This window comes from Protopterus annectens, chromosome 7.part0 (assembly GCF_019279795.1).
Source record: "Protopterus annectens isolate FY-2018-M chromosome 7.part0, PAN1.0, whole genome shotgun sequence".
In the NCBI taxonomy this organism is placed as follows: domain Eukaryota; kingdom Metazoa; phylum Chordata; order Ceratodontiformes; family Protopteridae; genus Protopterus; species Protopterus annectens.
In genome coordinates this window covers 460,818,452-460,834,881 of record NC_056739.1, presented here as the reverse complement: position 1 = coordinate 460,834,881, position 16,430 = coordinate 460,818,452, and the positions used below count along the sequence as shown (strand labels likewise).

The 16,430-nt window shown below is 41.0% G+C and overlaps 1 protein-coding gene across 1 annotated transcript in view; it reads right to left on the bottom strand.

Annotated features, from left to right (window-relative positions):
• Window positions 1–5,691: 5,691 nt before the first annotated feature.
• Window positions 5,692–16,430, bottom strand: part of SLC2A4 (solute carrier family 2 member 4) — a 304,157-nt gene continuing 293,418 nt past the window's right edge. The window contains exon 11 of the mRNA XM_044077041.1: window positions 5,692–9,054. Within this exon, the coding sequence (XP_043932976.1) occupies window positions 8,854–9,054 (201 nt within the window). The 3' untranslated portion in view covers window positions 5,692–8,853. The remainder of the gene's footprint in view (window positions 9,055–16,430) is intronic.

Here is a 16,430-nt window from a genome sequence, read left to right as displayed (position 1 = left end):
GGCAAATGCTTTGTTAGAGATTTTCAGCAAGGTAGGTCCCCCCCAAAAAAAAATGACTGACAGAGGTGCTGATTTCATGTCAGACCTGCTGACTTCTCTGTGGAAGAACTATGGGGTGAAGCACCTAAAGACCACCCCTACCATCCCAAGACTTATGGTCTAGTTGAGAGGTTACACTCTACACTCAAGATGATGCTACTGGCATTTGCAGACCAGTTTAAGAGGGACTGAGACAAATATTTGCTCCATCTGTTGTTTGCTTACACAGAAGTTCCCCAGAAATCCACTGTTTTTTCACCCTTTAACTTGCTGTATGGGCATATGGTGAGGGGACCTATAGATCTGATTCGAGATGAGTAGGAGGGCGAGTGTGAATCCCACAAGGAGTCTGTTGTGGCATGTGTCCTAAACCTCAGGACAAGGGTCAGAGAACTCATGGGCTTGGTCCAAGAGAACCTGGCAGAAGCCCAACAGCAGAAAATGGTCTGGTATGACAGGAATGCTCGAGCTAGAAAGTATGCTGTAGGGGATCAGGTAATGGTTCTCATTCCTGTCAGACACAACAAGCTGCAGGCAGCCTAGGAGGTACCCTACAAGGTGGTAAGGAGGGTCAGTGATGTTAACTACATGGTAGAACTGATAGGCAGGAGGCAGGGCACAAGTTTTACCATGATGAAACCATACCATGACAGGGAGGCCCTTGTGCTGAATATTTGCAGTGGATTGTAGGAGGAGTCTGAGGGGGATCTGGTGACTGATATCCTCAGTGAAGCTTGAACTGACACCTCAGTAGAAGGGGTAGTAATATTCCAGTAGCTATCCCCTACCCAGGTTCGAGAAAGCCGAGCAGTGTTACAGGAGTTTGGGGGCATATTCACTGGGAAACCAGGGTGCACCCACCTGGCATAGCATCATGTAGATACAGGACCCCAAAGGCCTACTAAGCAGGCCCTTATGGGGTGCCTGAGAGAGTCAAACAGACTCTGAGGGAGAAGATACAGGAAATATTGGAAATATGGGTAATTCAGGAGTCCAGCTGTTCCCGGGCCTCCCCAGTGGTGCTGGTATCAAAGAAGGATGGCAGCACCAGGTTCTGTGTGGACTACATGAAATGAAATAGTCACACAGAGTCAGATGCTTACCGCATGCCTAGGGCATGCAGATGAAGCCCTAGAGCAGCTGGGTGGGGCTAAGTATCTTACCACCATTGATCTTACCAAGGGTTACTGGCAGGTGCCATTGACTCCCATTGCTAGAGAAAGGTCAGTCATTGTGGCTCCTTTTGGATTGTATGAGTTTACAAAGATGCCCTTTGAGATGAGAAATGCCCCAGTGACTTTCCAGAGGCTGATAGAGTGTATCCTATCAGGAACAGGAGATTTTGCCTTGCTTACCTAGCTGATATTGCCATCTACAGCCGTTCCTGACAAGAGCCCCTTCAGCATGTCAGGGATATGCTGGGCAGGCTGCAGAGGGCAGGGTTGACCATTAAGCCAAACAAATGTCATGTGGGTATAGCAGAGATCTCCTACCTGAGACATAGAGTGGGGAGTGGTAAGATCAGACTAGAACCTGCCAAAATGGAAGCCATTCAGGCATGGCCTGCACCTGTTACCAAAAAGCAGGTGAGGACATTCTTAGGGACAGCAGGGTACTACAGAATGTTCATCCCTAGTTATAGTACCATAGCTACTCCCCTCAGAGACCTGACAAGGAAAAACAGGCCAGATAAGGTAGTGTGGACCCCAGCATGTGAGCCGTCATTCCAGAAGCTTAAATGAGCTTTGGGAGGACCCCCATGTTAGCCAGTCCAGATTACAGCAAATAATTTGTTGTGCAGGTGGATGCTTCAAACCATGGGGTGGGGGCTGTACTTAGCCAGGTTCTTTCAGAGAGGAAGAGCACTCAGTGCTATCTCAGTCATAGGCTGCAACCCAGGGAGGAGTGCTATGCAGCTGTAGAAAAGGAATGCCAAGCCATAGTGTGGACACTACAGAAACTTCAGCCTTATCTCTATGGAAGGAAATTCACTGTAGTTATAGGCCACAATCCCTTAACATGGCTACATTGAGCCAGCCAGGAAAATCAGCAAAATGCCAATTTACTAAGGTGGAGCCTAGGGTTGCAAGCATATGATATGACAGTGCAGCACCGCAGTGGGGTTAACAATGCCAATGCAGATGGGCTCTCAAGACAGGGAATGGGGTAGGTTATTCACAGATATGCTCAACCCTCTCAAGCAACATTTCTCAAGGGTCACTTGAAAATATAGCTTGAGCTTTTTTTTTGGGGGGTGGGGGGTATTGTGACACTGCCAGCCCAGCTGTCTGGAACTTTGTGGATAGTCATGTGTCATTTGTGAATATTAATATGATTCATATGCTTGTCTTACAAATATAAGAGAACTATATGTTATGTGTATATTAGACTACTGGTGCAGAAGTGTGTGTTGAACTGTAAGTTATGTACTGAGCTTCAAAAATGTAGCCACAATGTAACCTACTGGAAAAGAACAGAAATGTATATAAACTATATGCCTGTGCAAATGTATGTTTTAGTAGAAGAAGCTGAAACATACAGTTAACCTGCAAAACTTCAAAAAATATAAGTTAGTATGATTGTGTTATCTCTCAGCAGACACAATGTCTAGAGATAGAAGTTTTTCTATTGCTTGAAAGTAATTTTAATTACTAGGTTTAAAATGTAAAGTGTTTTATTGCTTCCTAGCAGCTGCACATCTGAGAGATATGTACTTCTCACCCAGAGATGATAAAACTCTTAGTTTCTATTAGCCTGGGAACTTAAGGCAGGTGACAGACTGATGTCATTCAGGCTAATCCAGCCGTGATATGTGATATTAACTTAAGAGCTCTCTCAGATAGAGAGACTGGACATTTTGTATCTTGTCTTGAACTTAGAAACATCCATTCAGCACTTCTGCCTACATGTGCTCTGTAAGTAAGATTTAGGCATAATATCTATTTTAGAGATAGATAGGAATATAATAAATATTAGTTTAGATATTTTCTGTATTTATTTGAAACTGCCCTGCAATGTTGTTTTAAAATATTTCCTGTGATTCTGAACTCTGCTGTTACTGTGTTGATTGAGTATTGTCTTGTTCTTTTATTATGTATTATTAAATATATTTAAATCTGTCTTTGTGGTTGATATTTGTGAGACATATTTAAGCTCTGAGAGTACTTGCGTGTGTATTTTATGACACTGTACAGGCCACTCCTAAATATCCTTGGTCTTGGTCACACTTACCATTGATAATAGTAACATTACACATTAGGATTGGTCACCCTTTGTAAGGGCCTTTATAGTAGCTGATAAGTAGTGGTTGGTGGCAGTGATAACTACCTTATAGTCTGGGCAGAAGGGGGCATAGCTAGTAAACCTGTGCCAGCCTTCCCCAGGAGTGTCTATGTTTGTAAATAAATCAAATCTCAAAGTGTGTGTGTGTGTGTTTGTGTGTGTGTGTCTGTGTGTGAGCTACGTGGGCAGGGACATGAAACACTGGTTGGAGGTTTTGGCTTGACCACTCGGCTGAGATCTTAACCCTATAGTTGTGCCAGTGGGGAGTCTTACTGGGGATCTGGAGAAAGAGACTGAAACCAGACCCAGACTAACTGTGATCTCTGTGTGCTCTTAAGGGAAATTGCACTTTACTGAGTGTACTTGTCATCCTCCCATTGTGTACGCCCATCTCTGTTGCCAGTGGTGAGGATTGAGGCTCCTTGATTACTGGGTCAGTGCAGGGGCATCACAGTACCTACAAAATTGCATAAGCTTCTGAAATTGAGTTATTAATGTTGCATGCAATAGTCACTGCTGTATTAGCAGCACTGTTTTCTTACCATCACAGTCACAGATTTGATGACCTGGCGTCCCCTGGTAATCCTATTTCACTAATTTGTTGCCCTTGGGATGAGATGTCGTAGCTCATTAATACCCTTTGGAGTGGGAGACAAGCACTGGGAGTGGTGTCTTTATTTGTGATAGTTTGGGCAGTTTGCATTAAGCCCTAGCTCCCCATGTATGCCCAGCTAGTGATCATCAGGCGGGTGTTGCAGTGAGTATAGTATGGGACTGTCACTCACGTGTGCAAGTGACTTAAGCCTGACTATGATCTAGCCCACCCCCCCAAACAGATGTCTTTTAGGTTTCTGTGGTTTCTAATGGGCAATTTACTCTGGAGTGTTTGCCCCTAGCCCCATTCTTGTTCTTGAAGAGGTGAGGGGGCATTGTTCCTTGGCTCCTCTCCTATCTCAAATGGCTTCTTCAGTGCCAGGGATGCTAATCAAACATTGGTTGTATGAGTCTTAGCCAGAGGTTTATTCCTGTTTGCTGTCGAAGAAGTAGCTACAATATTTTGACTTCTTTATTACTGAGAAATTTGCATTACAATCAGAGTATGCAAGTACCCCATAATTATAGCGGGCACATGCAGTGTCTTGGCTTGTTGATGATTTAGTTATTTTGGAAGATCACAGCAGGTTTACACTACTGTATTTGAGAACATAATTACCTATGTTACCATATTAACAAAAGAAGATCAGCCAATAGGATGTTGTAGGCACTCTATATAAATAATATAATCAAGAAAAAACCTTTACAATGGATACAAAAGATTGTTTTGTTTCACACATTCAAACTGCTACAGAAACAAATGCAGAACAGAAACGACAGTAATATGTACTTATTTTTTCAGATACAATATTGAACTAAAACTTGCCTAATGCATACAGTCAGTTCCTCTGTGTGCTCTTAAGGGAAATTGCACTTTACTGTGTGTACTTGTCATCCTCCCATTGTGTACGCCCATCTCTGTTGCCAGTGGTGAGGATTGAAGCTCCTTGATTACTGGGTCAGTGCAGGGGCGTCACAGCACCTACAAAATTGCATAAGCTTCTGAAATTGAGTTATTAAAGTTGCTTGCAATAGTCACTGCTGTATTAGCAGCACTGTTTTCTTACCGTCACAGTCACAGATTTGATGACCTGGCGTCCTCTGGTAATCCTATTTCACTAATTTGTTGCCCTTGGGATGAGATATCATAGCTCATTAATACCCTTTGGAGTGGGAGACAAGCACTGTGAGTGGTGTCTTTATTTGTGATAGTTTGGGCAGTTTGCATTAAGGCCTAGCTCCCCATTTATGCCCAGTTAGTGATCATCAGGCAGGTGTTGCAGTGAGTATAGCATGGGACTGTCACTCACGTGTGCAAGTGACTTAAGCCTGACTATGATCTAGCCCCCCCCCAAACAGATGCCTTTTAGGTTTCTGTGGTTTCTAATGGGTAATTTTCTCTGGAATGTTTGCCCCTAGCCCCATTCTCGTTCTTGAAGAGGTGAGGGGGCATTGTTCCTTGGCTCCTCTCCCATCCCAAATAGCTTCTTCAGTGCCAGGGAAGCTAATCAAACATTGGTTGTATGAGTCTTAGCCATAGGTTTATTCCTGTTTGCTGTTGAAGAATTAGCTACAATATTTTGACTTCTTTTTTACTGAGAAATTTGCATTACAATCAGAGTATGCAAGTACCCCATAATTATAGCAGGCACATGCAGTGTCTTGGCTTGTTGATGATTTAGTTATTTTGGAAGATCACAGTAGGTTTACACTACTGTATTTGAGAACATAATTACCTATGTTGCCATATTAACAAAAGAAGATCAGCCAATAGGATGTTGTAGGCACTCTTTATATAAATAATATAATCAAGAAAAAACCTTTACAATGGATACAAAAGATTGTTTTGTTTCGCACATTCAAACTGCTACAGAAACAAATGCAGAACAGAAACGACAGTAATATGTACTTATTTTTTCAGATACAATATTGAACTAAAACTTGCCTAATGCGTACAGTCAGTTCCTGATGCCTGTTATCTAGTCATTGTCAAATGCCCCTATTACCATTTCTAACTACTTCTACCCAAAACATACAGAAGGCTCATGGAGTTTCAAACCTCTTTTTTGTTTGCTTCCTCTTTTAAGATTGAATCATCCCCATCATAAGAATGACACAGTTTACTGACTCTGTATTAGTCTGATAATCACACTGAATTTTAGGTCACTGCACCACTGAGAAAATATTGCATTTTGCAAGTTGATCAATGTTATTTTTCTCACTATATCTAGTTTTACAGTTGTTAATGCCATGCAAATAATCATTGTCATTGTGGTGAAATCTACTGTGTTAAAGAAAGGGTTAAAAATGTTTGTGGTGTCCCGGACAAAATGCTGACAATGTGTCTGTTGTATTATACAAACATACAGTCCAGGCTGATATAATTAATGCTGATCATGTGACTCTAGTATATTTTGTAATTAGTTTGACTAAATTACACTTTTTTTCAGCATAGTCATATGTCACAAAATTAAAACGTTATTGCACTACATTCCTGAGTGTACATTTATTCATTCCCTTTTGGCACTTGTTTTAAGATAGAGCTGACACCTTTTCAAGTGCCCAGAATGAGACATTTTGAATGAAACCATGAGATTTTGCCAGACAAGCCATACCTACAACCAATGCAAAGGACTGGATTTGACTTTTTGGCAAAATTAAAGCTCAGTCTTGTGGAATTTGTTTCTTATAATATTAAGGTGTTTCAATGCAAGCTAATTATTTATGTAACTATTAAAAGATTTTTTCCCCCTATAATCTAAGGATATGTGCCATTGTTCTTGTATTTATTCTTCAGGAAGCAACTGCTGAAATATAGGGACTGTCCTGCATAAAGAGGGACAGGTTGTAACCATATAGCAAAATGGTTGCTGATTTTATTTGGCATTCTTGATGTCAACTGAGTCTTCTCCCTTTTCTGGTACTAAAAGAAGGCAAGAGGACTGCTATAATGCAGACACTGCTTTTCTTGTATCACTCCTGCAAAAAAATGGCATGATAACACAAATCTGTGAGTGTAAGACCACACAGTATGCCATCAGCTAAATCTGCCTGCATTTATTTTGCTGTTTTCATACTCATCCTTATTCTTTATTCAAAATGTTATTTCTTGTTGATAGTTTTTATTTAGATACCTTAGTTCCCAATTATTGCTTTATTCAGAATACTGTTTATATATTTATTAAGCTGGAGGTAGGGCTTACTATTATTTAGTAATGTACAATGCCTCTTGTCATGCAGTTATGTTTTTTTCCTTCCCTAGGAGATGCAAAGCTGTGAAAAAAAGGATGGCTTGTAGGTTTCAAGCCTCAGGCAGCAACTTTTAAGGGGCACCTCAACCAGTTAATTATAATGTCATCTCTATGTATTTTATGGCTTTAGTTTACACACTGTGGATGTGTTTCCTTGGTTATTAGATTCCCTTGCTACATCTTAGACTATAGCAGTATTGTTTTATACTCACCCTTGCTGGCTCCAAATGCTGTAGGAAACAAATCATAGAGAGGCAGTACCTCAGACTATTATCATTTAATGCAATGGAACGGGCTAGCTTTATCAATTTATAATCTTTCTGCCATAAGAATTCCACTTCTTGTTAAATGTTCAAAGCACTCATATATTCCTCAGACTTTGCTGTCACCATCTCTTTACTGCATAATTACTTACTATATTGCATATACTACATTTTACTTTAGATGTGGTTATACCCTTAAACGAGTTCTACACTATGAAATAACCCTGTGGCAAAATGTGCTGCCTGGACATTGCTAAAGAAGGTAACTTCAAGGATAGTGTAGATACAGCTATTTATTGCACCTGGAGTAAATTAGTGCCATAACTGACCTCCTTTGGTTTTACAAAGTTCAAAGCCTTTTCTGTAGGTACAGTTAAATCATCTAGAAATTGTGACCAAAAGCTATTATTACTAGGGTAAATTACTGGTTTAGTTCTTTGCAGAATCAACTCATTTTTAGATACATATTTATGGCTAATTTCTGCATATATTTAGCATTTATTAGCATAACCATTTGTTTTATGAAAGAGACCTGGAAATCGTCTTATGTTCATCAGGGTTGTAGGCGCTTTCCTAAGGGCTTGAGTGCAAATCATTAGTTCCACTGTAGGAGCAAACCAATCCATCAGATATCAAAATGATCCAGACCTTTTTGCAACTAGGATAAATTACTGTTTTAAGCTTACCTTTTACATCTATAATCTAGATGACTGCAATATACAGCTACTGCTTTTGGTTGCAATACTTACAATTCATTATAATGAATTCCCAACTTTCACCTCCATTGTCCATTCTAAAAGCATACTTACAAGTGCTAGAAATGATGGGAATTGGGGACTAGAGCGTTCTGCATCTGGACTGAACTTTTTTCCTTTTACACTCCTTCCATTCTGCTTATAGTAGTGTTAACAATACATTGAAATAAGTATGTAATGGTGGTGATGTGGGTTAGTAACCCAGAAAGTATAAAACAGACATCAGTTTAAATCCTTGAGCCTTTATATCTGTTGCTGTTGGGTCTTTTTCTTACAGTTTGCTTGCAGACATGGATATGATGCTTCTTTGTCAGTTTACCAAGCCATGTGCCCTTCTAATCTGCAACCAAGTTGTCACTTTTGGCCTTTCTTCTGAGTTGGAGTGTAAAGTTTCAGACCTCTTCAGCAGACTCATAACTTGAACTCTCTTTGGTACTTAACTAACATATAATCTTCACAATTATAAACTGTTCAACATTTTACATAGATTGTACTAATAAATATTGACCTAAAGTTTAATTCAAATGACTTTCCAAGTTCTTCCCTTACTCCTCCATTTATAAAGTGCTGGTTATTGCTCTGTTCAGTTTGGGTGCATGTGCATTTGCACATCTGTGTCTTTATCAGTAATCACTGTGTGTCATCACTGTGTTACACACAGGTCAGGTATTAATCTTCAGACCCCAGGTACTCTAGTTCAGTGCTTGGCTTCATTTCATTATCGAGCAGAGACTGTGTTCGCTCCCTGAAGGTTGCTGCTATCTGATCAAAGGTCTTCCCTCTTGTTTCAGGAACTTTGAGGTAGGTGAAAACAAAGAAGGCTAGTAGAAGGGTAGCAAATATTAGGAAGACATAGGGACCACATATATCCTATGACAAAAAAAAAAAGAAATATTTCATTATGTTAATCACGTCACTATCAGTATTAACTTAATTTCACATAGGCATGCATTGTTATTTAGCTAAAGCAAACAAAAAATGAGTGCGCTGTAATGTTTAATAAAGTAAGCTAATGCTTTATTTTATTACAATTTCTCACCTTCTCTTTTTAAGCACCTTTATTAAATTATCACATAAGACAAAGGCACACATACATTGATGGAAAAGAACAGTTTTTCATTTACATACTTTATACATTGCATGCATTTTCTTTCTAGAACAACTATCATTCAGTCCAATATTACATAAACTGCTCAATTCCAGTCATCCATTAAGCCTCCCTCCTCCTGCTGAGCATTATTCTGCATGCATTGTTCCCCAAAACACCATTTATTTCTGTGTAATTTGCTCCTTCCCTTTTTTGAAGATCATACTTCCAATTCTTTCATCTCATTAAAAATATTCCATATTTCAAACTTGGTGTAGAGTTTGATTTCCATTTTCTAGAAATTGACTTTTTGGCAGCAAACTGAATTAAACTTAGTAAGGCCTTATTATGTCTAGGCAATTCAGATCCTTTGCACCAGCTCAAAAAATAATTTCCTTAGTTTCAGCCATTTGCACCCGCTCCCAATATTTCTGAGAGCATTCTTTAGAGAATTTTTAAAATCTGCCAACACATTACACACCCAAAAAACATGTTCTCAGTTACCTTCTTTATTCTACATCACACATTCAACATTTGATAGCTACCTGAAGAAAAAAATATTTGAAGTCTGATTGAGGTATACAAGTTTCTCACCTCCTGTTGACTAATTCTCTGCCATTAAATTATGCATTTATGATAGATAACTGTTCCAGGCATTGTGGTGTGTCCCACCTGTTACATTTTGTGTCACAGGAGAAAATATTTGTGTGCATTATTCTGATACAATCCATTGAACTACTGCTTCATGTACTGATGTGGATTAAAGTCTAGCTTCATGCTACAGGTCTTAGAATGTGTATAGCAGAAATAATGCTGCATGAGACAGTATGGGGTTGTATGGTAGAATTACTGTATCATGCTTCAGATTGGGATTCCACATACTGGGCGTACTGCATTGTGGTACAGGTGTAGAACTGTGCATTTGAAGTCATGTTTCATGCTACAGGTGTGAGACTGCACCATTATACTTGAGGTGCTGCCTCATGTTACAGGTATGGTACTGTAAAGTAGAGATACTGCTTCATTCTGTAGGTGTGGGACTTTATACTACAGATACTGCTTAATGGTACATGTATGGGGTTATATACTAGAAATACTGCCTCATGCTGCAGGTGTGGAATTTTATACTAGTGATACTGCTTCATGGTACAGGTGTGGAGTTGTATGTTGGAATTACTGTATAATGCTTTAGATTGGGATTCCACATACTGGACATACTGCATTGAGCTACAGGCATAGAACTGTGCACTTGAAGTCATGTTTCATGCTACATTTGTAAGACTGCACCTTTATACCTGAGGTACTGATTGATGTTGCAGGTGTGGAACTTTCCACTAGAGATACTGCTTCATGCTGTAGGTATGGGATTTTATACTACACATACTAATTCATGGTACAGGTATGGGGTTGTATACCAGACATACTGCCTCATGTTGCAGGTGTGGAACTTTATACTAGATATACTTCTTCATGGTACAGGTGTGGAGTTGTATGCTTGAATTACTGTATCATGCTTTAGGTTGGGATTCCACATACTGGAAGTACTGCATTGGTCTATAGGTGTAGAACTCTACACTTGAAGTCATGTTTCATGCTACGGGTATGAGACTGCACCTTTACAGTACAGGTACTGCTTTGTTACAGGTGTGGGACTGTAAACTAGAGATACTGCTTCATAGCAGAGGTATGGGGTTGTATACTAGATATTCCTCCTGATGCTACAGGTGTAGGACTGTATACACAAAAGCTAAAGTTTTATGCAATCAGACCATCATAATTTCAATACTCCCTCACAAAACCGTAAAGAGTTTTGATTCCGATATGTGCAAGATGAGTACAGTCATATGTAGCAGGCATTGCTTTAAATAGTTATTTTCATGTTCTGGCTTTTTAAGCCTTACTCTTTTGAAATAACCTTTGGAAAAATGCACTCATTTGAGTACACTGTTTGTCTGGTTATGTACATAACTGCTGCTTCTGCAAGGTGCAGGAGAGGGAGTTTTTGTTAATTACATCCAAGAACTTTGAAGCATACCCTATATTTGAGTTATAGGTGCTCAGGTTTATTGATGGGTAGTTGAAATCACCCAAGATGAAGGAGTTTTGATTTATAGGGAGATTGCAGAATATATTTAGGAATTGCATATGATTTTCAGAGGACATAGAAAGTGTCATGCAATAGGCTATGAACAGATAGTCGGTCTGATTTAGTGTGCTTTGTAGCTCAGTGAGTTCTGTTTATATGTCTGTATGAATTTGTCTGGAGTTGATGTGGTACCTAACAAATACAGAGCTGCCACCACAGTTGCCATTGAGCCTGAGGACATGTTAGGTGCAAAATCTAGGTTTGGAGGGGATTCTTTCTGAACATTTAAACCAAGTTTCAGTAATTACACAGACACGGATGTATTCCAAATGCAGGAGGTCCTCAAGGTCAATCATTTTGTTGTTGAGACCTCTGGCATTGAACAGAGCCACATTGATTTCATTTTGCTTTGGATTTGACTTGTCAGTTATGTTGAGATGTCCATCAGCTGGAATCTGCCTAAAAAGGCTTGGTGCCATTTAAACTACAACTGTAGATTTGATCTGGGACACTCCCTCCAGTCCCATCTCTTTACCTCATTCTACCTAATAGACTCCTTCTGCACTTGGTTTTGGTCATTTTTAATTTAATTGCATTTCTTTAAACTGTTTGGTCTAACATTGCTACATACTCAAGTGTGCTAGCTTGCATTGCATTTGAATTGTTTTTACTGCTGTTTTAGCTACTTTTCTGTAAAAAAAAAAAAAAATCTAGGCCTGTTTCCTACCTTTCCTATAACTAGTGTAGTCCAGATTCAGATTTGTTGTATCCAGGACTGTATGCAAGCGTCTGAGCCCCCAAGTTTTCTGTGTTGGAGGGAAGCCTTCTAGCTTATCAGTGGGAGTGGTAAGCACTAGGTAATCTAGCTACCACATAAGGAGTGGTTCTGGCCCGGAAATTGTAGTTATTGGCCGTTTGGGCAGTTTTTCCATCTCTCTCAACTTTCTGATTTAAAAACCCGCATTTGCACTTGTTTCCCCCCTTTCCTGTAACTAGCTTAGTCCAGATACAGATTCTTAGTTTTAGCACTTGAATTTGCTTATTCGTGGTCAGCACTTGTTCAGAACTTCTTGTAAGCACTAAATAACCTACTAATTTCTACAGCACTCAACCTTCCTCATTACCTAGAGGAAAACAGTGTTGGTACTTACTCACTTGCTTAGAGAAAAACAGCTTTTGTACTCAGTTTCCTCACTTATCTAGAGGAAAGTATTTTTTTATTCAGGCATGTCCAAGGGTCAGCTCCCAGTGCTCTCTCCTGTCTATCTGCTGAATCTGGGCATCTTGGGGCAATGTAGAAATTGCCTCATGTACACAGACAACTCTCTCCTCCTATCATCCAACACTACAACCTGTGAGAGATGAACTTATCTAGCCAAACTGGAGGTAAAGCTCTCTCTAAAAAAGACTGAACTTGACATCACACCACATTCATCACATAGTCTCACTAAATCTACACCACCAAAATTCACACATAGAAACACAAAAACATTTGCTGAGGTTCTCAATAATAATCTGCTCAAGTAACAGAGACCTCCAAAGCAGAAATGCAAGCAACCTCCACCCCCCCCAACACAACCCAAATGACACATAGCCCGCAGACTCAGTGTGCCACTCAACCACAGCCAATAAGGCAAAACAACGTACCCGACACACTAGTCATAGGAGACTCTATAGTCAGGCACACTGATGTCCCACTCACCAGGCTAAACAAGGAGAAGGTTACTGTCAGCTGCCTGTCGGGTGCCAGGATCTGCCACATAACCCATGCACTCAGGTCACTCCACAACAAGTACAAATATGACTCTGTCATTGTCCATGTTGGTGTGAATGACCTGAGACGTACCTCCCTGGACTACATGAAAAGAGACATGGAACAGCTCTCTGATCTTGTAGCCCAGGCAGGTATTACCCTAGCCCTGAGTAGCATTCTGCCATCATCCAGAATGATACCGCAGTACAAGGATAAAATGATTGACTTCAACAATTGGCTAAGCTTCTGGTGTCATTCTAAAGGAATCCATTATCTGTCTGCCTGGGATGACATGGTCGACAGACCACGATGCTTTGCCACTGATGGCCTGCACCTGTCACCCCTGGGATTCTGGATACTGGCTAAGGTTCTTGCCGCCCCTATAGTGCCTTTTTTTAGGCAAGGTTCAAATGACAAATTCACCACCATAACAGGAACAGGTAAGCAAAAACTGAGGGTGATGCTACTCAATGCTAGAAGTCTAAATCTCAAAATGCACTCACTCGAGGCACTCCTTAAAATGGAGAACATTGATATCTGTGCAGTGACTGAGACCTGGTTCAAGGCTCCAGAGATTACCCCTGCACTACCAAGCTATAACTCATACCACACTTTTCGGCCATGTAACCTGGACTGGAACACCAAAGGTGGAGGTGTGTCCATATTCATTAAGGATATCCACACCTCCAGGCTAGTTGCTCAGCATAATGCAGTCGAGGTTATCCAATTGCAACTAAGTCTGGGCAAGACTGCAATCCAAATTGTAGCTTGCTACAGATCACCCACCATGCCCCAGGATTCCCACTCCTCTTTTCTTGATGTACTGGAAAATATTAGGGTTCAACCAAACACCCTAATAGGCGATTTCAACTACCCCACCATTAACTGGGAAAACTACTCATGTACCAACTCCTTCGCTCAACACTTTCTGGAATTCATAAACTCAATGCCCTGGATCAACTTATCCACACCCCCACCAGGGGCAACAATATCCTAGATCTAGTCATTACCAACATGAGTGACCGGTGTTCCACACCCGAAGTCAACGCCTCATTGGTCCGATTCGACCATAAGCTAATTGCCCTAGATATCCACATCCTGCCCCCACCCTCATTAAGGAAACCACAGTAAAAAATTTCTACAAAGCCAACTTCATGCTTCTTAAGACAGAAGTGGTGAACTTCATGACAACCATGCAGATAGACAATACAGTTATGACTTCTGAATCCTACACAATTGGACTTTATAAGCACTTACACAAGTGCATGAATCGTGCTATCCCAAACAGAACAAAGATGCTATCTCCAAAAAAAGGAAGCCAATCTGGTGGACCCCTGCCATAAACAAACTGTACAACAGAAGGAAGAAACTGTTGCAAAAGAGAGTAAAATCCCATGAGTGGAGGAGCTCCCTGGTCAGCCTCAGTAAGAAGCTGCGATCTCTGATAAAGTCCTCCAAAGCTAGTTACAAAAACAAAATCGCCACTGATTCTAAAGACAACCACAAAGCATTCTATAGCTATGTCAAGAATCTCAATGGCAACACTCAGATCTGCTCTGAGTTACAGCACAATGGCACTAAATATACAGACCCAACTGATACTGCCAACATCCTGGCAGATAGGTTCAGTGCTAACTTTACCCTCATATCACCCCCTAAAGAGCCCATCTCTATACCGGAAAAATGCAAAGTTCCTGTAATCACGGCTGCACAGGTAAAAACCACACTCTCCAAAGCCAAGAACACAGCATCCATGGGACCAGACAACATCCCAGGCTGCGTTCTACACAAACTACAGAATGAACTGGCATCCCACCTAAGTACCATGTTCAATCATAGCCTCATCTCAGGATTTGTGCCCACTGAATGGCGCACAGTGATGGTTATCCCACTCCACAAGGGTGGAGCCACCATGGACCCCGGGAACTACCGTCTCATTAGCCTCACAAGCCTGGTCTGCAAGGCCATGGAATGTATCCTCATGGAACTTATAAACAAAGACATTGGTAATCTCCACACTCTGGACCCCACCCGGTTCGGGTTTGTAAAAGGCAGATCATGTCTCCTAAACCTAATAGACTTCTTTGAAGCAGTCACCAAAGCCGTAGACAAGGGTAAGGTGGTTCACACAGCCTATCTAGATCTTGCCAAGGCTTTCAACACCATCCCCCACTCTGGAATTGTAGATAATCTCACTAAACTAGGTAAAAATCCCTATGTCACAAGATGGGTTGCCAACTGGCTCACTGACAGAACCCACACTGTGAAAGTAGCTGACTCCAAATCCGACTTCAGACTAGTGACAAGTGTAGTACCACAGGGTTCAGTCATGGATCCTCTCCTGTTTGGTATCTACTTCTCTGAAGTACAGGCTAACACAGAAGGTCTTTGGCTAACAAGGTTCGCAGATGACTGCAAACTAGGAGCCATTATCAAAACTCCTAATGATGTGGACATCCTACAAAAGGGCCTCACTGAGATAGATGCCTGGTGTCAAAGCCATGGCCTCAAGCTCAATGTCAAAAAGAGCATTGTCATCCCCTTTGGCAAAAACTCTGTACACATGAACTACAACATAGGCGGTAGTATGCTTAATACCGAAAGTGTGATAAGAGACCTTGGGGCACAAGTGGACAGTAGTCTCTCCTTTGATAATCACATCGCCACAGTAGTCAGGAAATCCTTCTACATGGTACACCTCATCACAAAAGGTTTCTCATCCAGAAAAAAAGAGGTCATTGTTCCCCTCTACTCATCACTCATTAGACCCATTATAGAGTACAACACCCCTTTTGGTATGTACCTCACAAGACATCTACGACAACTGGAAAGGCTGCAGAAATACCTCACAAAGAGAATTACTGGGCTAAAACAGATGACTATGCCGACCATCTCAAAAAACTCCAGCTTTACTCTGTTGCATATCGCCTACTCAGAGGTGATCTCTGCCTAACATACAAAGCTATGTCAAACCCAGAGCTGCTGGACATGGTCCACTTAAAGAAATCCCAATCCCTCCGAGCTATACACTCTAGGAACCTAAACCCTGTCACCACAATAAACAGAACATGCCAGAGGGATAGATTCCTGTCCCAGAGACTTCCCATACTCTGGAACAAACTACCTATCTATATCAAACAAAACTCCTCATTAGCTCTCTTCAAGAAAAATCTTGATGACTGGATGGGAAATAGGAAATTCACCCCAGGGATCACTTCTGTGGCTCTGCTCAACAGTGGCACAGGAAAATAATGTTCTTGGGTGGCAAAAGCCAGGCTACCTTTTTGGCTGGGCTTGTATAGGCCCTAGGGCCAATAGCC